This window comes from Lithobates pipiens, unplaced genomic scaffold (genome assembly GCF_037356315.1).
Source record: "Lithobates pipiens isolate NorthernLeopardFrog02 unplaced genomic scaffold, aLitPip1_a1.2 Scaffold_18, whole genome shotgun sequence".
Lineage (NCBI taxonomy): Eukaryota > Metazoa > Chordata > Amphibia > Anura > Ranidae > Lithobates > Lithobates pipiens.
Window position 1 is genome coordinate 211,190,266 of NW_027507758.1, and position 16,957 is coordinate 211,207,222.

At 43.7% G+C, this 16,957-nt stretch overlaps 1 protein-coding gene and 1 long non-coding RNA gene across 6 annotated transcripts in view; one reads left to right on the forward strand and one right to left on the reverse strand.

Moving 5' to 3' along the window:
• Positions 1 to 16,957, forward strand: part of ARID4B (AT-rich interaction domain 4B) — a 2,504,499-nt gene that overhangs the window by 1,863,728 nt on the left and 623,814 nt on the right. For all 5 annotated transcript variants that reach the window (XM_077486552.1, XM_077486551.1, XM_077486548.1 and 2 more), the window contains one exon: positions 9,927 to 10,122. In XM_077486552.1, the coding sequence (XP_077342678.1) occupies positions 9,927 to 10,122 (196 nt within the window). The remainder of the gene's footprint in view (positions 1 to 9,926; positions 10,123 to 16,957) is intronic.
• LOC143987658 (uncharacterized) overlaps positions 2,414 to 16,957 on the reverse strand; it is a 45,640-nt gene continuing 31,096 nt past the window's right edge. Inside the window, exons 2-3 of the long non-coding RNA XR_013276682.1 lie at positions 5,286 to 5,354; positions 2,414 to 4,949 (exon numbers count right to left, since the gene is read on the reverse strand). This is a non-coding gene — a long non-coding RNA (uncharacterized LOC143987658). The remainder of the gene's footprint in view (positions 4,950 to 5,285; positions 5,355 to 16,957) is intronic.

Here is a 16,957-nt window from a genome sequence, read left to right on the forward strand (position 1 = left end):
TTGCACGGTCGTGCAACGTGGCTCCCAAACAAAATTGATGTAATTTTTTTCCCACAAATAAGGCTTTCTTTTGGTGGTATTTGATCACCTCTGCAGTTTTTATTTTTTGCGCTATAAACAAAAAATAGCGTCAATTTTGAAAAAAATGCATTGTTTGTTAAAGGGCAACATACTGGTACGTTAATCTGCCTGTACGTGCCCTTCTGCCGCAGTAAAGCTGTGTGAGGCAGTCGTGAAGCGGTTAAATTAATAATAGTAATATAACATATATACTGTATTTATTATAACCTACCCATAACACACTTGCCAACCAGCAAATTAAAGAAGTCAGTAAAAGGATATAATTCAGCACATTTTATCACCCTACAACTGTGTGTTTTTTTTCTCCATGCAGTGAAAATTTAGGCCCCTTTCACACTTCTGCGACTTCAAAGTCGCGCGATTTTGCCGTGATTTTGCGGCCACGATTTTGCAGCGATTTTGTCCTAGCTTAACCCTAACACTAGGTTAACCCTGATACTAGTCTAACCCTAACACTAGTCTAACCCTAACCCTAGCTTAACCCTAACACTAGGCTAACACTAGTCTAACCCCAGCTTAACCCTAACACTAGGCTAACCATAGCTTACCCAAACACTAGGCTAACCCTAATACTAGTCTAATCCTAACCCTAGCTTAACCCTAACACTAGGCTTACCCTAGCTTAACCCTAACACTAGACTAACCTCACCTTAACACACAAGGCAAAGTGGTGTAAAGTCAGCATGATAACACATGGTCACCCCCTGTTTCTTCTTATTGAGCTCTAGAGCAGTAAGTGTCTGTTATTTTTTTAATTCTAATACCTTATCTCACAGCAATGACTTGTAGGCACATAACATGCCTCCACTCTCTTCCCAGTGAAAGGAATGCGGAGGGGCTGAGATAAACCTATAAGAATGTCATGTGAACGCTGTGAGAGAATGAATTAAGGATTAGAATAAGAAAAAACTGATATCTACTAGTTTAGATCTTGATAAAACAGAGGTGATGCAAACTATTTCAAGAGACAGGGAAACGCAGTAGGGGGGAAGATTCTCACACACAGGCATGGGAACTGACAGGAAGGGGGGACAGAGCAGAGAGCAGTCAGCGTGATGACGGAGGCACGTAAACTGAACACGTACACTGAACACGGTATCAGGGCTCAGCAGTCATGATATTTATCGTGGTCAGTTTACAGGGTGGAGGACATGCATAGCCAGGCAGAATCAGCCAAGTTTTTCAGATGATAGAGAGGGACAAATTACAATACAAGCATTGTGCTTTGGAACAGAATAAATATATATATATATATATATATATATATATATAATTTATTTGGGGTTTACAAATGCTTTTTGACCCCTATGAGTGACATATGAAGTAAATACAACACAATAGGCATACTTACTGCGTAGTAACTGCTCTCTGCGTGAAAAGTAATCCCAGCTTTCAAAATATAGCCTTGCTACTTCCACCTATGCTCTTTCTCTCTTTATCTTGTCTTTGTAGTTTGGGTCACACAAATCATAAATAGATGGGCACTCACAGATAAATCAAATGATTTGCTCATTGTCAAGGACATCTCTTTTTTTGGGCTGTTTGGAGCACATTGAACAATAAGAACAATCATGGCAGCTCTGTAGCTGCTTGATCGCTCTTACAGGCGGTGGGAGGTGATGATCCCCCCTCCCGCCGCCCTCCAAGGCTTCTACTGGTTCACTCATGGACAGCACAGTGGTGTTCGAATCCCAACCACGACACTACCTGCCCGGAGTTTGCATGTTCTCCCTGTGCCTGCGTGGGTTTCCTCCGGGTACCCCGGTTTCCTCATGCACCCAGGAGGTAGGTTAATTGGCTTCTGTCCAAAATTGGCGCTAGTATAAGAATGGGGACCTTGGATTGTGGGCTCCTTGAGGGTAGGGACCGATGTGAGTGTGCAATGTACAGGGATAGGGTCAATTGTAGACACTCAGGTTGAACTGGGTGGGCTGGTGTCTTTATTCAACCTTACTAACTACTACTCCTGCTATGTGATCGGCGAACCAGAGAACAAATCGACCGATGCTGGAAGTTGACGATAGAGAATCTGGCAGGCCAGATGGTCCCTGGAAGTGTCCATGACCTTTCGGAGGCCAGGCATGATGTTATTACGTCACGCCCGGCCTCTGCATTTGCAAAAATGGTGCTGTCTCGGCTGGGAATCAGAGAACATGTTTTTTTATTTTTTTATTTCAGGCTTCCCAGTCTAGAGGCAAGATCTTGGGACCTATTAAGAGGACCTGTCATGCCCTATTCCTATTACAATAGAAATGATCAAAAAAATGCAAAATGAAAGCATCAAAAATGAAAAATAAGCAGTAAAACAAAAAATCACTGCGCAAATACTGTGCAAGTTAAAAAGTTGCAACAACCACCATTTTATTCCCTAAGGTCTTTACTAAAAAAACATATATCATTTTTGGGGGTTCTGAGTAATTTTCTAGCAAAAAAATGATTGAATGATTTGGTTGAACTTGATGGACTTGTGTCTTTTTTCAACCGGACTAACTATGTAACTATGATTTTTACATGTAGGAGCCAAGTGTCAGAATTGGCCTACTAGGCAAGTAGTTAAACAATCTTTTAAATAATGAATTTACTGTTATATTTTTGTTACAAGTTATTTTATTCCGTAATGTGTCCCCTTTTTAACCCCTAGGCACTGACCGCAAGCAAATATCCCCTCTGTGGCCAGACCTTGGCGCAGAGGGACTGTTTGTTGGGTGCATTAGTGCCGATAGAGTTGTGCCAAGAGCGCACGCCATGCATGCTCCAGGCCCAGTGACCAACAGCTCACGAAAAGCTCCCTATTGTGTTTTACGAAGTTTTCAGATCATATGACCATTGTGACAGCCAATCACGGCGGTCGCATGTTTACAAACCCTGCCCCGCCTCCTGAAATGTCAAACCACTTAAAGGGTCGGTGGGAGCCAGCACCAAGGTGTAATGAAACGAATGTTACTGTTAACTATGGGCCAATAAGAGATTAACTAAATAGAGACTAATTTTATGATTATTTTTGTTTGGAAGTTTGCTTTAACTGAAGATATATGGGGATCTAATATGTTTAAAACACACTAAATACAATGACGAAAGGCATAGGGAGGGGCAAGGATGCTGACGCCATAACACCAGTGAACATCTTGCTCACGGTTATTGAGCATTGACCAGAGAAGATTGGCAATAACAAACAGCGTGCATAGTAGTACATAGTAGTAGTACATAGTAGTACATAGTAGTGCATAGTAGCGTGCATAATAGTGTCGGGTCTGACACTTAACAAATGTGAGTGTATTGGCTTATCTTTTTAATAAAACCTGTTTTTAAACGGTAATGCACTATGGAAGTTTTCCTTCTTCCGTCTTCCATGTTCATGAGACCTGTTTGATTGCTTGGTGAGAATAACGTGTAGTGGAGTATTGCTGTAGAGGTGTGCTAGGAATGTATTCAAAAAGTGCAAGTGCTGGTTTATAATCTTACCAGCCATTAACTCTGGTGAGTTAATTTAGTATGATTGGTGGAAGCTCACACTGGTTGATAAGATTTGTTTGAAGCACAGAAGCATGTATATTTTTCACAAAGAAATCTTTGATTTCTCACTGTATTGGACTCTTTTTCACAGTTTTAGTTTTTCCATTTGTTGCCCAAAATTTTGTTGGCACTATTTTGTGGACTACATGACATTATATTTGTTTTTTGCTACAATGTGTATTTGATTGCTTGTATTTAGATTAGATCTTTGCACAGAGCATTTGGACTTTTTATGCACTGATTCAGCATAATTTTGCACAAATATTGGGGATGCGCACACTCCAGTATAAGTAGACACACAGTCACATAATTATTTTTTTTTTTATATATTTGGTTGGAGGAATTTAGGACCAGCTTTGCTATTTTCTCCTTTGAGCTACCAAACCTCTTTTTCTACACTCATTTTCATTTGATCGGAAAGAGCAGTGCACATTAGTTGCAGTCATGTGCACTGCTCTATGCACACCACAATTTCCATAGTCCCTAGTCCATCTTGGGAGAAAGAGAGTGTGGCTACAGTCCTACATACAGTGTGACCATAGAGAACAAACTCAACCACCATTTAAAAGCCTAAGTTTAGCTAAAAACATAAACATCATCACAAGGGACATACTTTTAAGTTAATATGAACTGTCCCCATTTGGTGGCTGGTGTTTTTTGGGGGGCAGCAAACAAATCCCCCCCGGTTGGTTGGTCATCCAGCCCGGTTACCCCATCTAGGTTGCAGACAGGCAGTGGCTCCTGTGTCGGTGGCAGACGTTGGACAGCAGATCCTGTGTCGGCAGGCAGTGAGCAGCGGTTCCTGTGTCAGCACACGGTGTCATCTCCTCCTCCTTCTGCATCAGGGCTGCATCATGGCTGCTTCCACCCATCGTATCCTCCCTTCTCCTCCTAGGCATCCAGTAGGATCTCCTGTCCTTTCAGCCAATCATGTGACTAGTCTGTGGTTCTAATCACGTGCTTCATCTGCCCCTATTGAAATCCTTGGTCCCGCGCCCTGTATGTAGATCAGCGGGCCGGACGTATGTGCCTTTAATGGACGGGCTGCCACTGAATGTCCTTCATGCTGATTCTTAGTTTAGGAGAACTCTAAAGGGTTCTTCTTCAGTCCCACCCCGACACTGTAATTTTAAGGGCTAAACAATGAAAAAAAAAATTATCTGGGGACTTTTTAAGTGCACACATATACAAAAGGTGAAATATATATAGGAAAAATATAAATGTTATTCAATTAAAAAAATCCATAAACAAGGATAAATTGATCAGTAACAGGTACCACTAAACATGTAAATTGTTATCTCAAGGCTTCCTCAGGAGATTCTTTTGCAATGAACACTGTAGGTGTGGACTGATCACTAGAATAAAAAGATGTGTATTAAAACAAGCAATTATACAAAGTAAATACATGTAAAAAACAACAAAAAAAACAAACAATTGAATACATAGTTTAATATAGTACTGCGTGCTAACAAACAAAATGCATGCTCTGATCTGGTACCAACCCTAAAAAGATCAATGATCATTCAAAACTGTGGAAAAGCAAGGCAGGACCATTTGACAGCATCATAGAGAGTGATAGCATGTTTGGGAAGATCTAATAATCCATCTAGGTCAGAAGATATATGTATATAAAATCAATAAATGTTCAATAAGATCAAAAAACAAAAAATCTCAACTATAAAGAAGCCTACCTTGAAGATGAAAAGATATCGACTAAAAATCTACCCTTTCAGAAACTTCCAAAATGCTTTAAAAATAGCCTGAAAAAAAATGGAAAAAAGGGACTAAGTTTCAATATAAAGGATTGCCAATAACTAAACAACTAAAGGGCTGTCAGGCACTCTCACCAAGAGAGCTTGACTTACGTCTGTCTTTTCCTGCCATATCCGTCAATCATAGAAGCCATACTACAGCATCTATGAATGACATAAGAGCTCTAAATGGAGGGGGCGGAGCTATGAATCATCCATGGATCATGTGTCAGTCATAGAAGCTGTAGTATGGCTGCTATGAATAGCAGATAGGCAGGAAAGGGCAGGCATAGTCAAGCCCTCTTGATGACAGTGGTGGAGAAGGGTGTTAAGACAGAGGAGGATTTGTCCTAAAAGAAAAATCATCAGTTCATCATACTAACTGTAAGTTACCACCTGCAGATCTGAACCCATTCAGGTAAATTGCCCACTGTGCAAGCAACCAGCAATCACATGCAGTTGCAGAGTGCTAGTGTGGGGTCTAAGGGGTTGAAGCAGGTGGTGTGGAGGAGGTACAATGCCTCCTCACTGCCTGCTTTAACCTTTTTGGTCTCTGTACTGCACACGTTTTCAGGTCACTTGTGGAGTGCCCCAATCACATAAATGGGTCACACTTGGCAGGCTGATAAAAACATGGCTCAACTGTGTTGTACTGACCCCCAAACCACAAGTGTAAACAAGCCCTTACTGCCCGGAGCTCCCTGTAATACAGTAGTTGTGTGTTCTGTTATAGATGACACCAGTTCAGTATTTGTGGACTTTACACTGGCCTGAACAAGATATTACAAGAGAGAAGTCCATTGTCAGTCAGCACAAATGGCAGCTTAATGTCTCTTACAGCAGCTGTTGCTGTTGTGACTCTCTGGTCCAAGTAAGGCAGGAAGAGAGTCAGAGTGCAGCCAGAACTACAGGAGCTGTATCTACTAATGCGGCCACCTGCTCTCTCAGCGGCTGACCCTGCTCCAAGGGAAAAAAAATGTCCCACTGCTTAAGAGCTCCAGCGTGCTCGAGGTTCCACAGTGGGTGGTTCAGCAACCCGAAGGCATGATCTACCAGTTACCTGTCCATAATTGACAGGTTGCTGACCCCCAATCTAGATTACACCACCATGGCAATCTTCACTACATATGCAACTTTAATAACTCTGCTCTCTCAACTACTCCAATTATTTTAGGCTATACACTGTTTTGTAGTATTTACACTAAAGTAGTCAGCGCAATAGAAATCTTCGGGTGTTTCTTGACTAACCAGCAATTAACCAGTTGATTCGCAGATTTGCATTGTGAGAAGGAGTTTTATTGTAGGAGAATTTGAACTGTATTGTAACTTTACAGTATCCCTTTAGCAGGGCTCAAAAATTCAAGTCCTAAGCGACTAGCTGGGCCTTAAGGGTTACTCCCCTGCCCCTAATTCCACCCCCTAAACGCTCCCTCATAAATTATCTCTTCAAATTACACTTAAATGCGTTATGCAGAATTAAGTTACAAAAATGCAGTATCTCACAAAAGTGAGTACTCCCCTCACATTTTTGTAAATATTTTATCATCTTTTCATGCAACAACACTGAAGAAATTACACTTTTCTGCAATGTAAAGTAGTGAGTGTACAGCTTGTATAACACTGTAAATTTGCTGTCCCCTCAAAATAACTCAACATACAGCCATTAATGTCTAAACAGCTGGCAACAAAAGTGAGTACACCCCTAAGTGAAAATGTCCAGATTGGGCTCAATTAGCCAGTGTCATGTAACTCGTTAGTGTTACAAGGTCTCAGTGTGAATGGGGTGCATATGTGTTAAATTTTGTGTTATCGCTCTCACTCTCTCATACTGGTCACTGGAAGTTCAACATGGCACCTCATGGCAAAGAACTCTCTGAGAATCTAAAATAAAGAATTGTTGCTCTACATAAACCCTAGGCTATAAGAAGATTGCCAAGGCCCTGAAACTGAGCTGCAGCATGAAGGCCAAGACCATACAGCAGTTTAAAAGCAGGTCTCGCCATGGTCAACCAAAGAAGTTGATTGCACGTGCTCAGCATCATATCTAGAGGTTGTCTTTGGGACATATGAGTGCTGCCAGCATTGCTGCAGAGGTTGAAGGGCTGGGGGGTCAGCCTGTAAGTGCTCAGACCTTACTCTGCACACTGCACCGAATTGGTCTGCATGGCTGCCATCCCAGAAGGAAGCCTCTTCTAAAGATAATGCACAAGAAAGCCCACAAACAGTTTGCTGAAGACAAGCAGATTAAGGACATGGATTACTGGAGCCATGTCCTGTGGTCTGATGTGACTAAGATAAACTTATTTGGTTCAGATGGTGGTGGTTCATAGCTATGAATAAGCACTGCTGCTAGTGCGAAACGTCAGCTATTTTTGTCTGCTGTGATTTCGATCTTTGATTTTTTTAATGTGAATTTTCTAAATAAAAGAAGGCTACTTTTTAAGAGTGCGGCTGTCCAGAATCTGTTCCTGTTTATTGCTAGTAGCAATTGCCAGCACCTATGACTTCCAAACCGAGAGAAGGATTTATTATCTGTTTGTTTTTCCTGGAGCGGTGATATCCCCTTTTTCCTATTACAAATACAAGTGTGTCTCCGCCTACAGTCAAGCATGGTGGTGGGAGTGTCATGGTCTGGAGCTGCATGAGTGCTGCCGGCACTATGGAGCTACAGTTCATTTTGGGAATCATACTGTAAATGTTAACAAAAATATATTATCAGTTCAGCCTCACCTGTGCCCATCAGTGCAACCTCACCTGCGCCCGTCAATGTGGCCTCACCTGTGCCTATCTATGCAGCGTGACCAGTGCCGACCAATGCAGCCTCACCTGTGCCCATGATTGCAGCATGACCAGTTCTCGCCAATGCAGCCTCATCTGTGCCCGTCTATGCAGCATGACCAGTGCCCACCAATGCAGACACACCTGTGCCAACCAATGCAGCCTCACCTGTGCCCATTATTGCAGTGTGACCTGTGCTCACCAACACAGTCTTACCTGTCTCCATCATTGCAGCGTGATCAGTTCTCACCAGTGCAGCCTCAGCTGTGCCCATAAATGCAACCTCACCTGTGCCCATTATTGCAGCATGACCCGTGCCCACCAATGCGGCCTCACCTGTGCTCATTATTGCAGTGTGACCATGCCCACCAATGCAGCCACACCTGTGCCCATCATTGCAGCGTGACCAGTGCCCACCAGTGCAACCTCACCTATGCCAATCATTGCTGTGTGACCAGTTCTCACCAATGTAGCCTCACATGTGTCCATGATTGCAGTGTGACCATACCCACCAATGCAGCCACACCTGTACCCATCATTGCAGCCTGACCAGTGCCCACCAGTGCAACCTCACCTGTGCCCATCATTGCTGTGTGACCAGTTCTCACCAATGTAGCCTCACATGTGTCCATGATTGCAGTGTGACCAGTGTCCACCAATGCAGCCTCACCTGTGCCCATCATTGCAGCATGACCAGTGCAGAGGAAGAGAGAGGGTGGCCAGATCATCACAAAGCGGGAATTGCCCAATGTAACAGCGTACATTTGAATTGCTGTCCACTCGCGGCCACACACAGCCCCGCCTCCTGACCCGGCATCTGTGAAAGACAGAACAAGTCCTGGAATTGGATCGGCATTCTGTCTATCATTGGATGCTGGGCTTTGTGTGATCACTAGCAGACAGCAATTCAAACATAAGCTGTTACAGCGGGCAATCCAGCCAGCTCTCCTCTTCCTCCACGCTCTTTTCCCCTGGGGCTATCGCTGGGAAAACGGCTCTCATTCAACCCTGCCTGCTGGAGGTGCTCGTCCCCCCACTCCCAGGCAGCCCACGCTCACTAGCAGTCACTCTAGAGTGAAAAATTTGAGGGTTGCCTTTAGTTTGTGAAACCCATTAAAACTATTCTTGCTAGAACACAGACAAGAATTTTTAAAACAATACAGATTGATACAATTATTTACATCAACCATTGAGAAACTATACATTCCCTGTTAGATTGTTGCCAATTAAAAAAAACGTTCACCTACATACAAGGGCTTGTGTATTTTTTCCATAAATTACCTTGATTGTTTAAACCATTTGTTCTTTAAAATTATGGTAGTGTAAAATATATGTATATTCTGTTAAAGGCAACTTCAAATGAAGTGGTACCTTGCAGCTCCCTCCACTCTCCCTTAAATGTAACCCCCTTAATTAAATACCTTCGGTCCTGCTCTAGAAATATGCATTGTGTGGCCTTTGCCTGGCACAGCACTGCCAATAACTGAAAATTGTCTCATCTGAGCTCTGCACTCACTGCTTGTACGTTGTGGCGTCTTTCATTTCAGGAAAATTGAATGTCCTGCTTCAGTATGGAGCAAAATATAGGATGGTCTAAGATTGCCATGTGCATAATGATGATTTCTGGAGCAGGGGTGAAGGTAAGTATTTCTGTCTGGGGAAGGACGAAGGGGCTGTATGGTATAACCTCAATAAAAGTGAAGTTGCCTTTTAGCGTTTTTTATCAGTGTTTTTAGTGCTTCACTCAAAAATGTAGATTTATTACTTAATTAATTTTAAATTAATTATTTCATCTTTTTCCAGAACAAATCTGAAGCCAGACGTAACAGATCCATATCAGACAAAGATGTAAACATTTCCAAGCAATGCAAACTCTTTTCAAGACCTTTATTCCAGTCATGTGACAATGAATCCTCCTTTGACTGTAATGATAGCCGAAATTCTGCACAAGGTCTGCTGAAACATTTAGAAATAGCTTCTATTTTAAATGGTCTTCAAGGTACATATGCGTGTTCAGATGTTTGCTTCTGTGATATTAACCATCTCTGAATAAATACTCTAAATGCTAGTGTAGAACCTAAAATATTTTCTGTATACTATCTTAAGCTGGATACACGCTATACAACTTCTAGACTCTCCTCTTTCCTTATCATACCTGTTATACTGTTTTAATTTGGCACTGTGCATTGTATAATGGGTAGAGTTAACACTAAAGAAAAGTTAATCAGATTTAAAGTGTGAATAAATAGTAACAATTATCTTATATGCTCCCTTTTGGTCTGTGAAATTTACCCATTAAAAGCATTTTGTTTTATATGATCAATAAGTGCAAAAAAAATGCCTGTTGCCCTCCCAGGTTACCAATTAGAGAGTGCAGAGCAGGTTATTTTGAATAGTCTTATTACCCCTGCTCATTCTACCTCTGTAAACTACAGAACTCCTTACCCATGTTATGGAGATATAGAGAAGGGGGGTGTTTATTCTGCATTCCAAATTAGGAGAGAGCAATCTAGAGTAAAACTCTTCTCCATAGCTACAGTACATAGAGTGAATGTTGTCATCCTAGGATATGATTTACGTTACTGGCAGGACTACCAGGTGAAAATAGAGGAAAAATCCTGAAACGATTAAACCAATGCGTACAGCGTCCATATCCTAAGGCAGAGATATGCAATTAGCGGACCTCCAGCTGTTCCAAAACTACAAGTCCCATCATGCCTCTGGATGTCATGCTTGTGGCTGTCAGAGTCTTGTTATGTTTCATGGGACTTGTAGTTCTGCAACAGCTGGAGGTCTGCTAATTGCATATCTCTGTCCTAAGGTCTGGCAAAGTACAATATATATATATAAAATAATTTTGTGTTTTTTTTGGCTTGGATAGAGTACGGAAGGGTTTAGAAAAACTCCTATTGCTGTCTGTGACCCTGCTGGATATAGTTACCACTGCTTTCTGCCTTCGTAACTCAATAGGAAGGAAAAGACTTACTTACATTTACCACTCTACTAATAAAGGTTTTTTTCTCTATTCATATCCTTGTTGAAGCAATTCAGCTTTCTGTTCTGTCAGTGACATTATGTGAGATTTTTAAGCAATAGCATGTAATACTGGTTGCTTAAAATTTGAGCTATGGGAAACAAGTGACATAATTAAGTCTGTCACTAGCATAAATACCACAGTTTTTGTGTTTCATGCAGGTAGATCCATTACTTTTCCACTACCTGCATTAGAGTGATTGATGCAAATCATTGTGGCTCTGTAATAATGAATATATCAATTTATAAATGGATCTTTTGTAAGACACTGATTTCTGACTTGATAACAGCCTCTTTCATTGAAACTAGGCCAATTAGTTGTGTTTCATCCAAATATACTGACAAGGGACAAGCTGACAGGAAAAGCAGATATGGCTTCAACAGGCTGGAGGCACAGTGGCGTCAGCAAGTCCTAAAAACAAACTTCTCTTATTTGATCCCTTTTAGTCTGCTAAATATACTGTACCATTGTTTTGTTTTATTTGTTCGATAGGTGCAAAAATATCTGGCAATTTTGCTAGAAATCCTATTTGTTTATAATTTCCTATACTCTCTGGCTGTGCACAGGGTAGTGGAGTTATGGAGATGAGGAGGGAACAGAAGAATGGTCTGTTTTCTTTGAAATCTATCAGCACTGAAATAGTCAGGGCTGACGACACTTGCTTAGAAATTGAGTTTGTTTGTCATGTCAAAAAAAGAAATTAGAGGCATGACATATTTTTCACTAACAGGCCTGTTCTCCACTTTTAAGCTTAGGTTCACACTGAATGCGGGTTTGAAATCATGCTGAACTCAGTCCGACTCCCGGAGCGATTTGAGAGACATCTGTGTGGGTTCCTGAACCCGAAGTCGGCAAAAGTAGTGCAGGAACTACTTTTGGAAATTGGTGCGGCGCCGCAAAGTTGGCTTTGCAATGATTAGAACAGTGCTGTTGCCAGAAATAGGCTCAGATTTGGCATGTGATTTGACATGTTAAATTGGCCCAATATGAACAAGTGCTAAAGGATAAGCTCACCTTTGGGAACACGTTACATGTTCAAGCCGTATTAAGGATGGAACATGTTTCCAGTGCTGCAGGCCCCCCGTGACAGCAGTTATGGAAAAGTTCCCCAAACTAGCTGTCCCTTTTTAACTCAGCCCTCTGTATAAATTAACCAAAAGCCCTGACATCCTTTGCGGCTGTCGGCTTGTAGTTCTCAACTAATGACCATGGCACTGTGGAGTGCCATGTTGTTCATTGATTCTTCTTGTCAAACTTGTTTCTGCTCACCTGTACAGGATGTCCGGGCACACAGATACTCTGACAGATCTGGATCACTGGTGCAATGCTGTCATGAATCTGCAGTAATGTCTCATGCCCTGACTGTTTACATCTCTGGTCTGTGTATCAGCTTTAGGGACCGTGCTCTCACAGTGTTTAATCTTCTCTGAACATGGCTCCACCCCTTCCTCTAACTGGAAAAACTATTTAACCCTGCGCACTGCAAGCCAGCTTTGCCCGAGCAAAAATTGTGTGAAGGTTTTGCTGAGTAATTTTTTGCTGTGTGCTCTATATTTGATTCCTGTGTACTAACTTTGGCTTGTTCTGTGGACCATCCCTGTCTGGTTGTTGCCCCGACCTTCGGCTCATTCTTCTGACCATCCTTGTCTGCTTGTTGTCCTGTCCTTTAGCTTGTCTTTTGACTATTCCTTATTACCCTGGAATGCTGCTTCCTCTCCATCCACCAGAGTTGGCCTTGATCGTGGCTTTTAGACTCTGCACCCCGGGGAATGTTAGGCTTTAGCTCCTTGCCCAGGACAGTGGCTGCTACCCTGTGTAGCTGCTTCTCAGAACCATCAACCCTCAGCCGTCAGCCCTTGGGTCCACAACCTCCGCGGTGTGCTCCTAGTCACTTGGTCCCACAGGTGACCTGACAGTTTGCTCGGGCCATGGACCCAGCTGATGTGCCTCTACCTGCTCGATGATCAGCTACAGGGCATAGCCTGCAGACTCAAAACCCAGGAATCTAATCAGACCCAGGTGATGTGATTCCTTCAGGATTTGGCCTCCCACTTTGAACAGCTTCAGGCCTCCTTAGGACCCCCCAGTTCAACAACCTCAATCACAATCTGCTGCTGTCCTATTCCGGTCACAGTTTCAGCCACAAATTCTTTGCTTTTACCAGCTCCATCCCATTACTCCTGGGACTCCAAGGCCTGCAGGGGGTTCCTGTCAGGGCTGGCTTAGCCCTTCATTCTCTGGGCTGGCCACTCAGCTGTCAGCTAATTGCTAGCTCTCTTCTCTCTCCACAGTCACCAGCTGTTCCTGATGATGCTTGTCTGACCTGCCTACTTAAAGCCTTCCAGCTCACTTCACCTCTGCCTTCGCCTTGGCCACATCACTGAAACCATCTCCTGTGGTTTGTTTAAAGACTGGCTTGCTGACATCCCTTCTGACTCCTTATCCTGCTTGCTGTGCTCTACTTGGATCCCTGACTTCTGGCCTGGCTGACTACCCGATCTGGTTACTGGACTCTGGCTATGCTTGACTATGCTTTTTCTATTTACCTTTTTATTTTTATTAATAAACAAGTGTGATTTAATTGTACTTCTGTCTCAGCCTGATTCATGGTTTCTGACAGTAGGCGAAGGCCATGAATTCAGAAGATACAGTCAATTCACTTGTTGGTAATATTTTTTCCAGATTGGATGAGCAAGATCCCCGCATGGATCAGTTTGCCATGGCGTTACAAATGCTCCTGAATTGCACGGCTCACCTGGAATCCCCCACGGTGGCTGCTCTGGTACAACCTGAGTCGCAGGCCGTCCCTGCTGCTGCGCCAGTCTCTGTGCAGGCACCCGCCTCGAGTAATACCTCTAGCGATTTGTGGCCAATCCAGTTCAATGCAGAGGGTTTCTCAATCAGGTTGAGATATACTTTGAGATGCTGCCCCAGGCGTTTCCCACGGACAGAAGCAAAGTAGGTTTCATGATATCTTTGCTTTCTGAGAGAGCCTTGGTCTGGGCCAACCCTCTATGAGAGACATAAAAACCTGTTGTCTTGAGTTACCCTCAGTTTGTGGCCTCCTTTAAAAGGGTTTTTGACGTTCCCACATGCTCCGCTTCTGCTGCCAAGTGCCTCGTGTCCATCAAACAGAGTACGAGAACTGTTGCTGACTACGCCATTGAATTCCGTACTCTGGCAGCAGAGGTTGCTTGGAACAATGAGGCCCTCATGGCTGCTTTTTCTCATGGTCTCTCGGATTCCATAAAGGATGAGATAGCAGCCCGTGATATACCCACTGAGTTGGAGAGCTTGATCTCGTTTGCCATCCTCATTGACTCCAGACTCAGAGAAAGACTTTCTCTTAAGGAGCGCTTGCGGAAGCCTCCTATACGTTTGTCTCTGAGCTTTGTAGTCCCACCCATGCCTCCCTTTCCTCCCATGCCTCCTGGTACCGAGTTGGTCAGTGAAGATGAACCCATGCACCTGGGCTTCACACGTCTCTCTGCGGATGAGAGAGCCTTTAGGAGGAGGGAGAAATTGTACCTTTATTTGAAGTCTTGTCCTATCCGTCCAGGGAACGCCCTAACCTTGAGGTCCTGTCATGGATAGACAGCAGTGGTGTAGTGGTTAGCACTCTCACCTAGCAGTAAGAAGGGTTGCTGGTTCAAATCCCAACCACGACACTACCTGCCTGGAATTTGCATGTTCTCCCTGTGCCTGCGTGGGTTTCCTCCGGGTACTCCGGTTTCCTCCCACACTCCAAAGACATGCAGGTAGGTTAATTGGTTTCTGTCCCAAATTGGCTCTAGTATATGACCTTGGATTGTGGGCTCCTTGAGGGTAGGGACCAATGTAAGTGTGCAACATACAGGGATAGGGACAATTGTAGACACTCACTCAGGTTGAACTGGATGGACTGGTGTCTTTATTCAACCTTACTAACTATGAAACTATGAGACCTTAGGTGGCGTTGTTTCGTCCCCAGTTATCCAGAAGGATAAGCCCCTGATTTTGGTCACCCTTTCTTGGGCTGAGTCGTCCATCGAGATACAGGCTCTAATCGACTCTGGGGCTGCAGGCCTGTTCATTAATGCTGCATTTGTTTCGCAGCACTCGATTCCGCTGCAGCTGCGTGACACTTCACTTGCCATTGAGGCTCTTGATGGGAGACCTTTACAGGCCCATGTGACTCATGAGACAGTTCTGTTGTCCATGGCCGTAGGGGCTCTTCACCATGAGATAATCCAATTCCAAGTTATTTCCTCACCCAGGTTTCCGCTGGTTATTGGTTATCCTTGGTTACAGAGGCACAACCCCTCTTTTGATTGGCTCCATGCTGAGGTTCTCTCCTGGTCACCACAATGCAGTGAGACATGCTTCCTGAAGGTATCCAAGGTCCTGTGCACCTCTTCACTCCCCTCCCTGCCGGAGGAGTACCGTGATTTTAGCGATGTGTTTGATAAAGGTCAAGCCAGTAGTTTTCCTCCACACCGGTCTTAAGATGTGCAATTGACCTTCAACCTGGTGCCATACCTCCTTGTGGCCGGGTTTACCCTTTGTCGGTCTTGGAGGATAAGGCCATGGAGGAGTATGTTGCTGATGCACTTTCTCGAGGTTTCATCCACAAATCTTCGTCTCCTGCTGTTGCTGGTTTCTTCTTTGTGAAAAACAAGAGCAGTGAACTGAGACCTTGTATAGATTATAGCGGTCTCAATCGTGTCACTATTAAAAATGCCTACCCGATTCCATTGATTACAGAGTTATTTGACTGCCTCAAGGGAGCAACGGTTTTCACGAAGCTTGACTTGAGAGGGGCATACAATCTTGTGCGCATTAAGGAGGGCGACGAGTGGAGAACTGTTTTTAATACCAGAACAGGCCATTATGACTACCTGGTAATGCCTTTTGGCCTTTGTAACGCCCTAGCAGTTTTCCAGGAATTTATTAACGATGTCCTCCGAGATTTGTTGCAGTTGTGTGTGGTGGTTTATCTCGATGATATCCTCATATTTTCCAAGTCCCTGGAGAGCCACCACACAGATGTCTGGCGTGTGCTTCAGAAACTAAGAGAGAACGATCTCTATTGTAAACTGGAGAAGGGCGAGTTCCATCATGAACAGGTTACATTCCTGGGCTATGTCATTTCCACTGAAGGTTTTTCGATGGACCCAGAGAAACTTTCGGCAGTCCTACAGTGGCCTCGACCCGTGGGTTTACGTCCTCTGCAGCGTTTACTGGGCTTTGCCAACTACTATCGGAAGTTTATTCGTAACTTCTCGTCTCTGGTCAAGCCCCTGACTGATATGACCAGAAAGGACGGTAACCCACAGAGTTGGTCTCCGGAGTCCATTAAGGCCTTTCAGACTCTCAAGGCTGCCTTTGTTTCTGCTCCTGTGTAGGCACATCCTGACCCTACATTGCCTTTGATCTTAGAAGTTGATGCTTCTGAGACTGGAGTTGGCGCCCTTCTGTCTCAACGTCCTAACTCTGAGAGCGCTATGCATCCGTGTGGCTACTTTTCCCAGAAATTGTCACCTGCTGAGTGCAATTATGAGATTGGTGACAGAGAGCTGTTGGTGATCATTTTAGCCCTGAAAGAATGGAAACATCTCCTTGAAGGTACAACTGTGCCTGTTCTTATTATTACTGACCATAAGAATCTTACATTCTTGTCTGAGGCTAAGCGACTCTCTCCCAGAAAGGCACGATGGGCTCTTTTCTTGTCGTGCTTTAATTACATTGTCTCATTCTTACCCGGTACTAAGAATGTAAGGGCTGATGCCTTGTCACGACAATTTTCCTCCACTTTCAAGTC